Raw genomic sequence first — 16,545 nt, forward strand, 5'->3', positions numbered from 1 at the left:
ATAAATGAAATAGCAGCAAAATTATTTGTTAATAAAAATTTGAACACATAGCCTGCGATTAGAGTCGAAAGCACGTAAATGGGGCCCATGTTGAATTTAATAACACTAAACCAGTTGTGTGCGATGCACAGCTGTCACATGGTTGTATTGCCTGATCACATGTTGTTCAGTTTCAAAGATCACCAGCATTCCTAACACCATTTAGAATAAACTCTCCAAGAAAACTGTCATTGTCACTTCATAATTTTCATCACACAGCACGTTTTACCCAAAATCTTGGCATGTATAACTTCTGATAAAGATGAAAATGTTGTCTCTTCCTGTTATGCAGACATTCTTCTTTTTGTCTTTGACATTTCTTATTCTTTTCTTAATCATTTATCAACCATATATTTTCATGTTATAGCCCATTATATTCAAAACTATGAATGTAGGTTATTAGAATTTCAGTAGATGCTCAGGTAAAGTAGCATGCTTTCTAATACAGTTTTTTATATTTTATTAAGCAATTGTAAAGTAAGATACTGAATGTTTTGCATTTGAATTGGCAGTTGTTACACTAGAAATTGTTTCCTAAAGTTTAAGTGTTCTTAGAAGTAAAGCAATCCAAAAGATTTTCTTTAACAAAAGGAAAAAAAGAAGTGCTTCAACACATCCTTCATTAATGTATTTTTCACGTGGAAGAATCACATGAAAACCAGCTCAGTGTGAGGTGTAGAGTTTCGCCATGTGCCAAGTCTTAAAGACTTGTTTCATAGAATAACAGTGGAAGCATTTTTGTGTGATTGCAAGAATAAATTTTTTTCCCCTTAGTGGGCAAGCATGTAGACTGACAGTGTGAATGCTTGACTGAAATAATGACTGCTTCTGGTAGTCAGGGCAGTAACTTTTTTGAGAGTAATTCAGTTATTTCAGATGAGAATTAAGCTACAGTAAAAAGCAACCATTTTGTTTCCATCAGTTAATGCAAGCAAATTCAGGTGAGTTTAATGCAATAGCAACTAATTATCTTTTTTAAAAAAACCTAAAATGGTAACTGAATTGAAATCAGAATTAAGTTTCTGGGTTTGGTTTGCAAAAATATTAATTAAAACAGAGCTTATGGGGTTCGGGGAACATACAGAGTACAGTGATATATTTTTTTTCCCCTCTGTTGTAGCTTGAGTTAGGTTTAAGCCAGTTAATGGACAAGACTCGCCATGCTCAGTAGCTTGCTTCAGTAAATGGATGCAGCCCACTTGCCATATCAATTAAAGCACCTGCACGGATGGTCATAGGAACTCAAATATTTGCAGTAGAACTCTCTCATTGTACTGTTGGAAACTGAAGCTCTTATTGCCAGTCCCTCTTCATGTAATGTGGAGAGGAAATCTGACTTTCCTTACTCAGGTTCCCATGGTTACAGAGAATTGAGAGTAAGACCCAGTACCTTGGTTGCCCAGAGCTTTCAATACAGTCATTTTCACAAGCACATTTACACTTAAGTAAAAATGCCTATGTATCAGTTTACTGTATTTCTGTCTTCTGCAACAATAATAGGTTGGTATTTTGAAGAAATGCATGAAAATCAAGAAGATGGGCTGGATGAGTTTCAACAATATTATGGTTTTAGATAAATGGGTGTTTATACTTTTTAGTTGTGGCCCAAAGAATCAGTGTAGGTTAGTGCTGCTTTTCAGAATATTCCAATGTCCTAGGTTGCACAGTGAATAGGACTGGGGATTTTACATGCTCTAGTAGAAAGCTTAGTTGAAGAATAAACAGGGAGCAGATACACAGCTTTAATTTTACTGAGAAAATCTTCAGTGACAATACTATTTTATGATTCAGTTTAATTTTTTTGCCTGCAGTTTCTTCTTTCTAAGTTGTTGTTTGTTCCATGAAAGACAGCAGTAGTTAAATAAGATTACAATTAACATAAATATCTGCAGGGTATTTTAGGACTCCAGTCAGTTATATGGCCAGCATGCAAAGGTTTCTTTGCACAAGTTTCTTTCTGCAAAGTTTGGTTAACCTTGCAGAAAGTGTGTGTGCACAAAATTAGTTGGAAGATAACTCTGATTTTGTGCTTAGTTAAAGCCAAAATCCTTCAAATATGGTAAAAGGAAAGTAAGAGGATACACCGTGTATTTGGAATATCAATAGGAATCTTCCTTTGTAATGTACAAGCATGTTTTGTAGACGTGGGAAATAAACATTTACATATAATCACACGTGTTATTTTTAAACAAAATCTTTCCTCAGGAGAGAGAACGAAGGTCGCCGGCATTTAATCTTCAAATAACCACCTTCCCTGAAAACAATGGAAGTGCTCTTCAACTGTTCTGTCAGCAGGAAGGAATAAAGGTATACGTAGAATATTAGTAACAGTTGGATAGCTAGGAATGGTTTTGGACTGACTAACTCAATATCCAAATAAATGGTTTGCTCTTTGCAAAGAAAATCTGAAAGAATAAATGTAGTAAGGAAAGATATTTTTGACTGGGGAAATGGTTTCATAAGAACATGGTCTGGTAGTCTGTGAGGAATTCATTAGCAAAAATGAAGGCTGGCCTGTCAAGATAGTCTACATCTAGTCTAAGGTACTGCTATCAAATCATTACAAGGAACAATGTGGGTGCTGATGGGATTCATTGTCAGGCTTGCTACAGTACTTTGTTCTTGATTTTAAATGTTTTTATCTAAGGCATTCTTTTATTATTTTAGACCAGATTTAACGAAGCACCTGTGCACTCAGTTTGTTGAATTAATATGCTTACTTGTCTAGGCCAGGGCCTTGTAACAAGACGTGTGTGATCCAAAACTCACTGAAATAAGTGAGAGTCTGTCTTTCATTTTAGAGCAAACCAATCTCACTTGGTTTGCTTCTGCTATGAGGAAGCAAGAGTTACTCTTTTCATGTATGTCCTCCCTTAAAAAAGTTAGCTATACAAATGAATTTGTATGCTGGTTCACTAAGACTGAATTCAGGCTTTCTTTGCTAGCAATGTTGCACAACAGTAACTAAAGCAGAATATCTCTGTCCTACGCTCCATGGCACTTGCTTGTATTGTACTTGTGTTTACAAGTCCTCTTATAGAAGGCTTGTTTCTATTCAGTGCTTTAATAAGCACAATACTAAAAATAAATTGCAGGCTGCATATTGCTGGCTAGCTGAGTAATCCAAAAGAGAAAAAAGCAGAAACTTGATTCTTACCTACAGGTTTGACTGGGTAGTCTTTTCCCAAACGATGCTGAGTCATTGTTTAACTTATTTACATTTCAAATACAGCCTCCATGGAATACAACATCTGCTTTTTAGCTTATCTATTATTCTAGTTTGTGTGTTGGCTGTGGCTGGTACAGCTTACCAGGATCTAGAATTCGTACTTTTTTTCTATTCTTGTTTGTTGCATTCTTAAAGAGAGGTAAGCTTTTTTCAATCTGCCTTTCAGTTCACTTACCCGGGAGCTGGGGCAGTCAACTAATATGGGCATACTGAAATTGTTGACTTGGTTTTCAGTGCCTTTTCAAATTGTTAGCTATCAGTAGCAAATTTGATTCTGAAATGATGCAAAATCTGATTTGGTTTCCAAATCCTCTTATTTGCTTCATCATGGAAATAAACGAATTAGAATCAGTACTTCTGGCTCAATAGGTGCGGGAACTTGTATGTCTTACTGAATTCCACTCTTCACCAGTATAATTGATAGTTAAGGAAGTTTCCATTCAACATTGTCAATGCTGATCATAATCAATAGTTTTGCTTTTGATACCAATCCAAACACAAGTGTGTATTAAGCTGTGCACCATTCTAAAATTAGTGATGTGCACTGTTTAATAGTTAATGTAACATTTGGAGACACTGCTGAAGTTTTTGGAGAGAGAAGGAAGAAGAGGAGGGACTTCTCAGGATGGACAAACGTAGACACAACGCTATTCCTTTTTTTGAGCCAGGAGGGACTAATTTGTAGGTTCTCTCCTACGTCTGTGCCTGGTCTTCAGGAAATCTTCCATTCCTTGTTAAGTCTTTCTCTCTGGAGTCTGTTGGGTAAAAGATAATGAGCAAGTATATTCTGGTGTAATTTGCAAGCATAACTAATTTAGCTTTACAAAATTTTAAAGATTGATAATCCTGACTATTGACAAAATACAGTTGTATAACACATAGATGCCAACCAGCATGTTGCATACTGCAACTCATGAAATTAGTGAGCCAAGACACAGCCCTGTGAAATGCTGGCCTCTTCCAAGAAATGTTGATTATGAGTAGAAGGATGTCAGCTTTTAAAAAGGCTGTCTTGATTTATACATATGTTTTAAGCATTTGGACTAACATGAACTGGTCTTTGCACCTGCTCTCAAGCCTTACTATCTTCAAGTAGTACAGCTGCATGCAAAGTCAATGAGAATGATTCCTGGTCCATATTAAGTTATGGACTATACTCGGGCTAGCTCAGGAAAATGGGATTAGCATATTTTCATGATTTTTTCCAGCCACTTTTATTTATTCACTGCTTTTGGGGGTCTGGCAGCTGACTGACAGAGAAATGCGTCTTTCTACTCCCAAATGTTGTGAGTTATTAGATTCAGAAGGGCATATTCAGTCCACCATGCATATACCCTTCTGCCACTGTAAGGCTGATTTGAACTGCCACGTTCATGTTTAGCAAAGAAAATAAAATCCAAGCCACACAACAGACCTTCTTAGTGATTATATTGTTCATGTTCTCTCTCCATTTACCTTCTGTAGCCTGATGTGCTTGATGCTCCATTCCAAATAGAAAAGAAAACAAGTCCTTTAAGCCTCTTTATCACTTTTGATCTTTCATCTGCATACATCAGCAGGATGATAAATGTGAATGGCACAGGAACATTCTGCCCTCATACACAGGCATCCAGCTTGCTTGCTATAATAAAGAGTGACATTTGGTTTTGTCTCTGAAAATATCAATAACTCTTTTGTAATTGTGATGCAGAACTAATGTTTCACTTATTTACATTTCAAGTCTTTTTGCATGCAGAAGTGAATAAAAAGATACACAAAATGTAGCATGTAAAAACTGTTTCTCACCCACTTTATAAAAAGTAAATGTTGAACATCTTTTTCAGGATGTGAATATTTCTGAACTTATGAAGAAGCTAGATATTCTTGGAGATAATGGGGTAACAAATTTTAAATTTCAAATATACCTCTAGTTTTATGGTTATTTTAAAGCAGGTTTGTTTGGGTTTTTTTTTCCCACAAATAATATTCAAGAAAATGCACAGTACGATTTTTATATGGCTATGTTTGTAAGAACAATAGGAACTGTTAGTTATTACATTTACAAACTTGAAAGAAAACCTTTCAGTTAAACAAATGCTAGTGAAAAATGTATTTTCTCAAGAGAGGATTTGATTTTAGCTGAACGACATGGAAAAAAAGCACTGTAGGAGACAAAGGGAAAAAATACAAGTTAGGGGAGAAAAATCATAACTAAGACAAAGCCAGACCAAGTTATTCCTGAAGTTTCCCTCTTGAGAAGCAGTAGTATCACCTATTACTGTGAAGGATGCTTCTGCCAGGAGTGGATTTTGTGGAAGAAAGGACAAGGATAACTTCTTCCCTTTCTTTCTCGTCTATTGCCAAATAAATCATAAAGTCCTGGTCATGCAGTTGGGACAGAAACATCCATGGAGTTGGGTCCAGTTTCTAGGTAGCTTTAACAGCAGTTTTAGGTCTTTATAATACTAATTTTAAGATCCAGATTTACTTTTTTTATGTTGAAAGTTCTGTGGAGGTTTCTGTGGTGCTTGCTCTTTCTTTGCATTGCTTTCGTTAGTGGGAAGCCTAGCTCTGAAGTGCATGAGGGGGTGGTTCACTTGCTGCAGGGCTATATTCCAGTGAACAGGCATTTTTCTGCCCTGGGGGAGGGAAGATAAATAGAAATTTCAAAAGCCCTGTCAGAAACCACTTCATTTTCACTGAATAATGAACCATTTGAAAAGTGTTATGGAGAGTGGTGTACTGAAATAAAATCCTAAATGTTACAGCTGATTTATTCTTTCAAGTACAGTTAAATTTATTGCTGTGTTAAAGGATGAATTTAAAATCCAATTAAAATGCATCTTTTTGTATTTTAGAATTTGAGAAATGAAGAACAGGTTGCAATAATCCAAGCTGGGACTGTGCTTTCCCTGTGTGAAAAGGTAGAATTCATTAAAGATTTTTCTTTGTCTAAAGGCTGACCATGTCTTTCAAGATATCACATAATTGTGCCAGGGAAGCATGACTTTTCTCTTCAGGTTGTCTGGATTGGAGCAAGTATTCATCCTTACATGACTGTTGGGATTGTGATGTCTTGAGGTAAAATCAAACTTACAAAATAAACACAATTTAAAAATGGAAACATGCTGGAGACATTCCCTTAGCATAAAGTACTAAGAAGACACTTGACAAAAGATACTTAATTCTCAGAAGTGCCAGTGTCCTCAGCTCTACAGGAACAGGGTGCTGTGAAGTCCTCTGTAAATCCTACACCCATGGTCCAGTTTGAGTTTATTTCTTTGTACGACTGAAAAAGCTCCTGTGTTCCTTTCCTCTGTAAGTTAGAGATCTTATAGACAGCAAAGAAGCAGTTTGTACAAGATAGGTAGTCAGTCGGGTCACTTACTTCTGCATGACTCTCTCCATTACAGTGAATAAAATCTGTATATGACTAAAGACGACATTTAGAACTCTCCTCTTTAATCTGAATAAGCCTTGTCTGTCCTTTTCATAGGCTTCTATTAAATCTTTCCTAGATACATTTTTTTTTTCAAATTCAGAATCAGAACTTCAAAATTAAAACTTGAGCATTTTCTAATAATTACCTCAAGTGTTATACTTTTGATTATCTACTTACACAAATACCTTAATGTAGATAATCTAAATTAGGTAATTTCATAATCATTGATTTTAAGTGACTAATTAATATAAACAAAATTAAAATAAGGAAAAGTGTTAAAATCCCTATACTTTTAGTTGTGTTATAGCATTAAAATGAGGTGATGATCATAGGCCCCGTACACAAACGTGAGCTAGTGGCCACACTTCAGGAACTGGATTAGTTTATCATTGCTCCAGTCAGTTAGTGCTTGTGCAGAAAGTACAACTGGGATTAGGGAGTTTGTTTAATTTTTGTAAGAGTGGTGCAGAATAGAGCATAGACCTTGTAATCTATAAATTATTTCCAGTAGCAACTAATCACAGCAGTAAGGGACTGGAAGCTTTGGCAGCTGAAACATTTCCTTAAAAAAATAGAAGCATACAATTACAGTGGAGGCTTTGGTTTTTTTATGGTAAAATTGGTTTATAGTTTAACTACACTCTTTTTCTTCTTTTTTTTTTTCCATTTGACAAAGGTTTCTAATTTGTCTTAACAAAATTTTTGTGATTTTATCAGATAATCTGGTTACTACAGAAATTGAACACTCCATCAGAAAAATGGAGATTTCAGGGTTTTTTTTGTATAGGTAAATAGATGACATTTAAAGAACGAGATGAAAATAGTTTGTGTTATCTGTGGGTTTTTGCAAAGTCCCTCACAGTAACCTGATAAGTCCAAGCTGATAACAAATTCAATCAAGAGGATACTCTGAGAAGCAGGAAGCCTTTTCCTGTTTTTCCTGGTGTACGTTTAAGGTACAAGCTAATCAAATGGCTCTGAGTTTCTCAATAACTACTGTGTCCAAAGTTTACTAAAAGACAGGATAACAGAAACCAGCCTTATGCTGTCCTTAATAAAATGAACACAATACCACATTTCATAATACAGAAAAAAAAAAAATCAGACAAAATCTGCTAAGTAAGACTGGATAATTGTTTTAACATAAATTGTATTGGATGCATATACTGAATTTGGATTAAAGGAAATTTAAAGCACCTCCGCTGCCTCCTCCAGAGTAAGGTAACCATCTCAGATGTCCCTTTAAATAAGGGCCAGACAGCTCTTCTTGTGCATTCCTATAGTGTCTTAATTACAATAAACTATCATATATAATAATCTCATAGTAAGATATTTTGGTATTACAGACATAGACTTTGTAATAGTTATGTTCACATGTGCTAATTAATCACAGTCAGTGATTATTTAGATCACATCCATTACACTTGGCCACCAGAACTGATCTTTTGGAAATAAAGCTGCCAGGCAAGGAAAGTTTCTGGGTTCTGCTGGCACAATTCCAGAATCTTATTTTGAATGCTATGACTGATTACAACTAACTCCTAAAATACATGGTTGTCTCTTTCTTGTCTTTGGTTCCAGAAAGGTTTACAGGCAAAGAAGATCAGAATCAGCCTTTAGTTTTGCATATCGTTCATACCTTAAAATAAAATTAGACCTCTAATTCTTGTAAATAAACACTTATTTGCAAATATAGAGGGTAGCTGTGAGAGATGATGAAGACTTCCCATTCTACTGATTTCAACGGTTCAGAATGCTCACTGTATTGCTGACTCCTTTACCAGCGATGAGGCATTCCTTAGGAATATCTTCAGTCTGTTACCTTCAAAATGAAGAAAAGAAAGATGATGAATATACAATCACTGGGGAATATGGTGTTCCTGTTCACTTTTCATAGCTCTGTACAAAGCTACTAAATAGATAAAAACAGTTTCCATTTTTATCCTCCAGTCTCTTGAGTAATGGAAGGTCCAAAATGAATTCACATTTTGCTTATTTGTAAACTTACGTTTGCAGATTCCAATCTAAATCTTTGTTAAAACAAAAATAAAATAGATGTCATTAAATTTTTTGAGTCTGAACTCAATCCACCAGAATGCTAAATTAAAAAAGTTTATCTGCAACCTTACGAAAAGAATTAAAATAAATAGGAATAATCTAATGTTAGTAAGCAGTCCAATAAGGAAATGAAATAAAGCAAGTCAGAACTGAGCATTCCTATTCATTCCTATGAAGTTAAATGCTGAATATTAGTATAATCCTGGTGATGGATAGTAATTAAGCAATAACCTTGTGTACATATATATAGCCATTACAATATGTAATTTTGCTTTTGGAATGCAATGGCCATTCTTCTTCATTCTGATGGCTTTGTTTACCACCTGAATGGTAAGGGATTCTCAGCAGCCACTGCATGAACTTCCATCTGTCTGTCCATTTCATTTTTCCCTCTACATTACTGTTGTTTTAGAAGTGAGCCTCTTCCCACAAAAGGTGCAGCAGACTGCAAAACAAAGGATCAAGTTTGCTACCTTGTCTTTTGTTTGAATTGCCAGCTAGAGAAATGTAGGACTGATGCCCTGAAGCCATATGGTGGTTTTGCAAATCAGGCAAAGCAGCACTGAGTATACCAAACTGAAAACAATCAGGTTTATTTTGCAGTCTTGCCCCAACTCTATTTTGTACCTTCAACTTTACAGGGGGAAAATAGTTTATTGTAGGAAAACAACCTCCATATGTTACTTTAGTATGTTTCTGCAGTCCTCCATTCTGGCTGTTTTCATAACCTGCTTATTCATGTGTAACTTCAAAGTGAATAGATAGTAAGGGGGAAGCAAATGCCTCGGAGTGATGGCAACAAACTTGCAAAATGTTCAATGCACATTTTTTAAAAGCTCTTTCTTTTTTATTTTTTATTTTTTCCTCTTCACACTGCTGTGTTCATGTAGTGGCTAAAACAGATAGAGGGGACAGAAGCTGCCCTGACACAGAAGATGTTAGATCTGGAGAATGAAAAGGTAAGGAATAACTGAAAATGTAATTCATTTAGCTAAAACTCATCTCAAGGGAGTGTTTATAAAGTTACTCAAAGGTTGACTTGCTGCCTTTCTCTGCTTAATAGAGATTGCTTCATGGTAAAACAGGCAAGAGGTTCTAGAACCATTTGTTTGTATTCTTTGGGCTAGGAGGGAACTGTCCAACCTACATAGAACAAAAATAGCAAATTATATACAAATTCGGGCACAAAGGCATAGCTTTATAGAGCATTTTAACCAAATGGTGTGAAATTGTCCTTGTGCTTTGTGTATTAATTTGCCTGGCAACAGCATCATCTTTTTATTTTTGGGGTCATGTCAGTAAAACCGCCAAGGCTATTCCTTCGCTTTCTATTATTCAGCTTCTTGATGTGTTGTAGAGACCTCTTACTCCAGATGTCCTTTCTTGCCCCAAGGTCTTCATACTTAAAACCAGAATGTTTTCTCAAAAGCAGTTCTGTCTTGCGTAACAAAATTAATGTAATACTGACCTTATTTTTCCATATGTTGAACCATGAGTGTTTGGAATGAGTGTTTGATTTTATTGGTTTAACATGCATGTGCTTTTCATCTTCAAATGGCTTTAAAAATACTGATTAATCCTTGCCACGCCTTTTACAGGCAGATAAGCAATCAGCATTACATTCTTCTTAAAGAATGGAAAACCGGGCCAGGGAGGTTAAGTGATTTGCCCACGGACACTGAAGAAGTGCCTGTTTGGGCCACAATTAAAAGAGCAGTGCTCAGACTGTGGTCTCTGAGTGTAGACTGTCATACTGGTTTTACTTTAACATAGATATGATCCTTTCCACACTTAGTATTTATCTATTGTAAACTCTTGTTATGGAAAAATGCAAATGTTTTGGAGAGGGAAAGTGCCCACAAATACTGGACTCTTTTATAAAAGGATTTGGAAAACAGCAGTTTCGTTCTAACTTGGTTTATTATCTTCCCATTTATTATCTGTGATATTTTCAAGTCTTCCTCTAAGTAGTTCTGCATTTCTGTAGCACAGCAATCTGAAAGTCTGCATTGCCAATGATCCATTCAATTGTGAAAGTAGTTTAGAAACAACATTCTAGCATAAGACTTTTAGAAGGGCTGACCACTGGTTTAGTTGTCCTTGAAACCATGTTAAGAGATTGAGATCCTATTCTTGTTTCCTTCCCTCTTGCTTTTTTGTGGCCAGATTTTACAATAGCTTTTTGAGAAGCAACATGATCAGGGCAGCTGCTTTACTATTCTGGGATCTGCTGGTAGCTCTGACCCTCCCTATAGCCTTGGACAAACCAGTCTGCTTCTCTGGTGTCAGACACTTGTAAGCACACTGGGATCAGGCCTGTCCTTTACTGTGCGTTACACAGTGGACTGTGGTATTGCATCTTTACAACAACCATACAGCTGTTGCTGCAATCCACATAAGAAAATGATGCCACAGTGGTAGTCAAAGTGGGATTCAATTGCATAAGCATGGTGTCTAATGTCATATTACATTCTTCAGAGTTTTGAACATGTCTGCAAAGGGTTGAGAAATATATCCTACAGGACCTGCTACAGACCCCTGTCATTCTCAACCAACCCCTGAAGTATCATATTCTAAAATGTCTATAATAGCAATAGATCCCTAAATGTACATGTCTGAAGGTAGATTTTGGCTAAATAAGTGGATTTGGTGAAATCACATATAGAATCATAGAATAGTTAGGGTTGGAAAGGACCTTAAGATCATCCAGTTCCAACCACCCTGCCATGGGCAGGGGACACCTCACACTAAACCACGCCACCACCCTCACAGTAAAGAATTTCTTCCTTATCTCCAACCTGAACTTCCCCTGTTTAAATTTTAACCCGTTACCCTCTTGTCCTGTCACTACAGTACCTAATGAAGAGTCCCTCCCCAGCATCCCTACAGGCCCCCTTCAGATACTGGAAAGCTGCTATGAAGTCTCCACGCAGCCTTCTCTTCTCCAGGCTGAACAGCCCCAACTTCCTCAGCCTGTCTTCATACAGGAGGTGCTCCAGTCCCCTGATCATCCTTGTGGCCCTCCTCTGGACTTGTTCCAACAGTTCCATGTCCTTTTTATGTTGAGGACACCAGAACTACACACGATGCTTCAAGTGAGGTCTCAGAAGAGCAGAGTAGAGGGGCAGGATCACCTCCTTCGACCTGCTGGTCATGCTCCTTTTGGTGCAGCCAGGATACAGTTGGCTTTCTGGGCTGCAAGCGCACACTGAAGCCAGCTCATGTTCATTTTCTCATCAACCAACACCCCCAAGTCCTTCTCTGCAGGGCTGCTCTGAATCTCTTCTCTGCCCAACCTGTAGCTGTGCCTCGGATTGCTCTGACCCAGCTGTAGGACCTTGCGCTTGGCATGGTTAAACCTCATGAGGTTGGCATCAGCCCACCTCACAAGCGTGTCAAAGTCCCTCTGGATGGCATTCCTTCCCTCCAGGGTATCAACCAAACCACACAGCTTGGTGTCATCGGCAAACTTGCTGAGGGTGCTCTCAATCCCACTGTCCATGTCAGCGACAAAGATGTTGAACAAGACCGGTCCCAACACCGATCCCTGAGGGACACCACTCATTACTGGTCTCCAGCCGGACATTGAGCCATTGACAGCAACTCTTTGCGTGGGGCCATCCAGCCAGTTCTTTATCCACCGAGTGGTCCATCCATCAAATTGATGTCTCTCCAATTTAGAGACAAGGATGTCATGCGGGACAGTGTTGAACGCTTTGCACAAGTCCAGGTAGATGACATCAACTGCTCTACCCCTGTCCATCAGTTCTGTAGCCCCATCATAGAAGGCCACCAAATTGGTCAGGCAGGATTTCCCCTTAGTGAAGCCATGCTGGCTGTCACCAAGCACCTTGTTGATTTTCATGTGCCTTAGCATGCCTTCCAGGAGAATCTGCTCCAAGATTTTGCCAGGCACAGAGGTGAGACTGACTGGTCTGTAATTCCCCGGGTCATCCATTTTCCCCTTCTTGAAAATGGGGGTTATATTTCCCTTTTTCCAGTCGTCGGGAACTTCACCTGACTGCCATGATTTCTCAAATATGATGGCCAGCGGCTTAGCAACTTCATTCATCAGCTCCTTCAGGACCCGTGGATGGATTTCATCAGGTCCCATGGACTTGTGTATGTTCAGATTTTTAAGATGGCCTTGAACCAGACCCTCTCCTACAGTGCGCCTGGGGTCGTCATCTCACAGTCCCTGTGGCTGCCTTCCAAAATAAATAAAATAATATATAATAAAACTCACCAGACCAGCGACATTTTTCTATACTGTTAATAAAACCTACAATTAATCATCTTAAGAACTCTATGTATTTACTTTGACATTTATTCTATATGTTGAAGAAATGCAGGAGTTTGTTAAATAGAAAAAAGAACTGGAAAATGATAGATTACATCACAGGGCTTCTCTGCTTTCTAGTCTACTACTGAATTTTTTGAGCATGAAAACCTGCATTGAAAGAAAATCAAATCAAATAACTATTTTAAATTCTACTTACTACCACTCAAAACACTCTCAAGGCATGTTTTGTAAGAGCACTGTCACTAGTCAGTTCTTGCTTGACTACTCAGACAACTGTTCAAATGTCCGCAACTGTCTTGCAATGTTATGCTTTTGAATGTTGAATTTACTGAAATCTGAGTCTGTGTTTGTATATATACATATATATGTGTGTGTATGTATAAAAACTATAGAAATATTTTAGAAGTTTATATTTAGCTATTTATTAGTTTTATGTTTTTTCTATGTTTACATACATATACATATATATAAAAACCTGTGTAAGTTAGTGGGTTTTTCTTTTAAAAACAAAAGCGAAAAATCCCTCTAAATCCTAGGTACCTGGAAAACTTCTTCCGCTCTCTAGCTAGTCACTTAACCTCTCTGAGCCTCACTACCTGTTTCAAATTGGCTTCCTGCCTTCACAAGTTGAGAACTGTTTCTTTCTTCCTTCAGCTGTTTCAGTACTGTGTTGGGGAGTGCAGCTGCAGAACCCAGCCGTGGCCCTGCATGTTCTGGTTTCCTCCCTAGAAGAACACGCTAGACAACGCAGAATAGGGTTCACCCCATGATTTCTTTGAGGGTACACATTGGACATTGTCAGAAAAGCCATGAACTGTCCTCACTTGTGTTTCTCTCTTCTTTCCCTTGGCCTGCTCCATGCAAGTTATGGCTATTGAACACATGCATTCACATTCCTATTCACCTTTCAGCTGTTGTGTGCAGTTCTGTCAGATCAAGGCAGGTTTGTACACTGCAGAGGTCAATGCTATCTAGATACAACTCGCTAATATTATACGTGCATTTTAAGTACTAATACTGTAAATTTGATATTCCAAATATGCTCAGGATGAATGTGGTCATTGGCTATACATATTTTTTTGCTTTCAAGGGAAAGTTCACATAAAAATAATGGCATTTATGGTTCTTCACGAATTAGGATAAAGAACAAACACTTCGTTGTTTTTATTATTGCTCAGGACCTGTTCAGTAAACAGAAGGGTTATTTAGAGGAAGAACTCGACTACAGGAAACAAGCTCTGGACCAGGCATACATGGTAGGAGAAGAAGTCATTACATGTTCATGTTTGAAAAGATTTGATATAATACAGGTTTTCTTTTTTAATTATAAATAAGGTTCTTTTTTAATTGATTTCTTTTTCTGCCAGAATAGGACATCAAATATTACTTACATGAAGACTTAGGAAATGGATTATAGTATTTCAAAGTGTAATGTTTCTCCAATGCATTTTTTTATTCTAAAATATGTGAACATATTGTTAGTACATCTGCAATGGGAAGTGCTGGTTTATGTGTCCACAAAACCATGACTGATAAAACGCACCAGAAATTATAGTCAGAACTTTTCCAATACTGCTTTTCCGTAAACATTTGTAAATATTACTGCTGCTAACCTCCTATCTTAAGTCGGGAATGCCTGCTCTTCCTATGCCATTCCTCCCTGTGTGGTCTTATTCAACCTTACTAGTTTTCAAAAGGGAAGCTGCAACCTTGCCTCCTCTCAGGCTAAGCAATGATTGCAAACTGGTGAAACTGCACACCCAACTTTGTTCATAATGGGACTTCAGGAAATGAAAATATAATGGCCTGAAGAATTATTTATACTTTGTAAATATCTCTTATGAGGAAAATGTCTTCAGAAAAGAAGCAGGGTCTAGAGAAGTGCTCAGAGAAGATAACAGAGAAGATAACAGAAAGTGCTCAGAGAAGATAACAGAAATAAAAGCAAACAGGCTCTATTTCTAGCACTTTAACCTTGGGCAAGCCATTTAACCTCTCTGTGCAGCTGTTTATGCATCACTAATATGGATAGAATTACCTACCTCACAAAGGTGGTATGAGGGCTAAATGGATGATGTCAGATGCTCTTGATCCAAGTATTGTCAGTCTGGATGCTGGTTTTTCAATAGCCTCATACTAACCCAAATTATCAGGAATCACTGCCATGATACCTTTCTTCTTTTACTCTTGGGAATACAGTTCTCCATGCGAATGTGAAGTTTTCCTGTGCTCTCTGCTTTGCAAGTCCCGCTCTTTTGGTCAGTGCATGAGAATCTGGTTAGCAATCTGACAAATGGCAAGAGACTGATGAGGGATTAGTGTTCCTCTTCATTGCTGATGACAACTTGGAACTAAGCCAGTCACGTAGACATTGAGGAAAGGATCGCAGGATAGTAGGGCCAGAGAGAGGAAGACAGTAAGATTTCTGTTTTTCACAGTTCTCCCTGAGGGCTTTATATTTTACAAGATAGCTTAACAATTCAGTGGCAGTTGAAGGAAATCTGTTAGTTTGTATTAATTTTGTAATGTTCTGTATCAGTAGTTGGGGTTTTATCAGGTATTGAATGCAGAACTGTCATCTCATTCTTTCTTAAATAATAGAAATCAATCATTTACTAGAATGGGAAGCATCACCTGGGTGTAAATCAGTGCTGGGACGCTACATGCACTCCTTGTGGAATGCTCCTCACTGCTCACAACTGCTGCTTTCTGTCTACCTGTCTGTGTCTGTCATTCCCTCCTGCCTAAGGCTTCACTTGCTAGCCTTCTCCTCTAGCTGTTGGTGGGTCATTTGCTTGCTGGATTCAAATGGCAGCCTGTCTATATGTGATTTGGGTTGCATTAGAAAATCCAGGAGCTGGAAGCCACGCTGTATAATGCCCTGCAGCAGGATCCAGGAAGGTGGGCAAGCGAGTCGCTGACTGAAGCCCAGAGGGAGGATTTGCGAGCTGCAGTGGAGAAGGTGCGGCGGCAGATCCTGAGGCAGAGCCGTGAGTTTGACAGCCAGATCTTGCACGAGCGAATGGAGCTGCTGCAGCAGGCACAGCAGGTAATCCTGGTTCTCTCTCTATCCCCTTGTTGGTGTTACCTCTGTGGTTGCCACCACTGCCCATTCAACAGCATCGCTTCACCCTCACCTTGTTGAGTTACGCTTAGTCTATTTGTACTGCTCCTGTGTCAAGGAGTTGAGGACCCGGCTGCGCTGGGCATGGAACACAAAACGAGTCACTGTCTCACTGCAAGGTCCTGTTGCACCGTCTGTTTCATGTGTGTACAACCACACAGTCTTCCACAGGACTCCAAGGGGAGCTTATTGCAAGTTTAAGGCTTAAATTAGAAAAACACAAAGGGAACATTTTAAGAGAGTGAAAAGGTATGAAAAGAGGAAATGCAGGAGTAGCAATTACAGGAGTCCAGGTTTTATATCCCTCCCACTCCCCTTTACTTCTTTTAGCTAGTTGTGAAATCTTTTATATAAAAAACAAAAGAACTACA

At 38.1% G+C, this 16,545-nt stretch overlaps 1 protein-coding gene across 10 annotated transcripts in view; it reads left to right on the forward strand.

Moving 5' to 3' along the window:
• Positions 1–16,545, forward strand: part of JAKMIP1 (janus kinase and microtubule interacting protein 1) — a 139,965-nt gene that overhangs the window by 102,599 nt on the left and 20,821 nt on the right. For 4 of the 10 annotated variants that reach the window (XM_061468850.1, XM_061468851.1, XM_061468843.1 and 1 more), the window contains 6 exons: positions 2,245–2,346; positions 5,092–5,145; positions 6,106–6,171; positions 9,638–9,706; positions 14,229–14,306; positions 15,896–16,099. In XM_061468850.1, the coding sequence (XP_061324834.1) occupies positions 2,245–2,346; positions 5,092–5,145; positions 6,106–6,171; positions 9,638–9,706; positions 14,229–14,306; positions 15,896–16,099 (573 nt within the window). The remainder of the gene's footprint in view (positions 1–2,244; positions 2,347–5,091; positions 5,146–6,105; positions 6,172–9,637; positions 9,707–14,228; positions 14,307–15,895; positions 16,100–16,545) is intronic. The other 6 variants (XM_061468869.1, XM_061468853.1, XM_061468879.1 and 3 more) reach the window with 5 other exon arrangements.

The sequence above is a fragment of the Pezoporus flaviventris genome, unplaced genomic scaffold (genome assembly GCF_033815535.1).
Source record: "Pezoporus flaviventris isolate CSIRO_AGI_PZ_B2104156 unplaced genomic scaffold, CSIRO_AGI_Pfla_v1 ptg000002l, whole genome shotgun sequence".
In the NCBI taxonomy this organism is placed as follows: domain Eukaryota; kingdom Metazoa; phylum Chordata; class Aves; order Psittaciformes; family Psittacidae; genus Pezoporus; species Pezoporus flaviventris.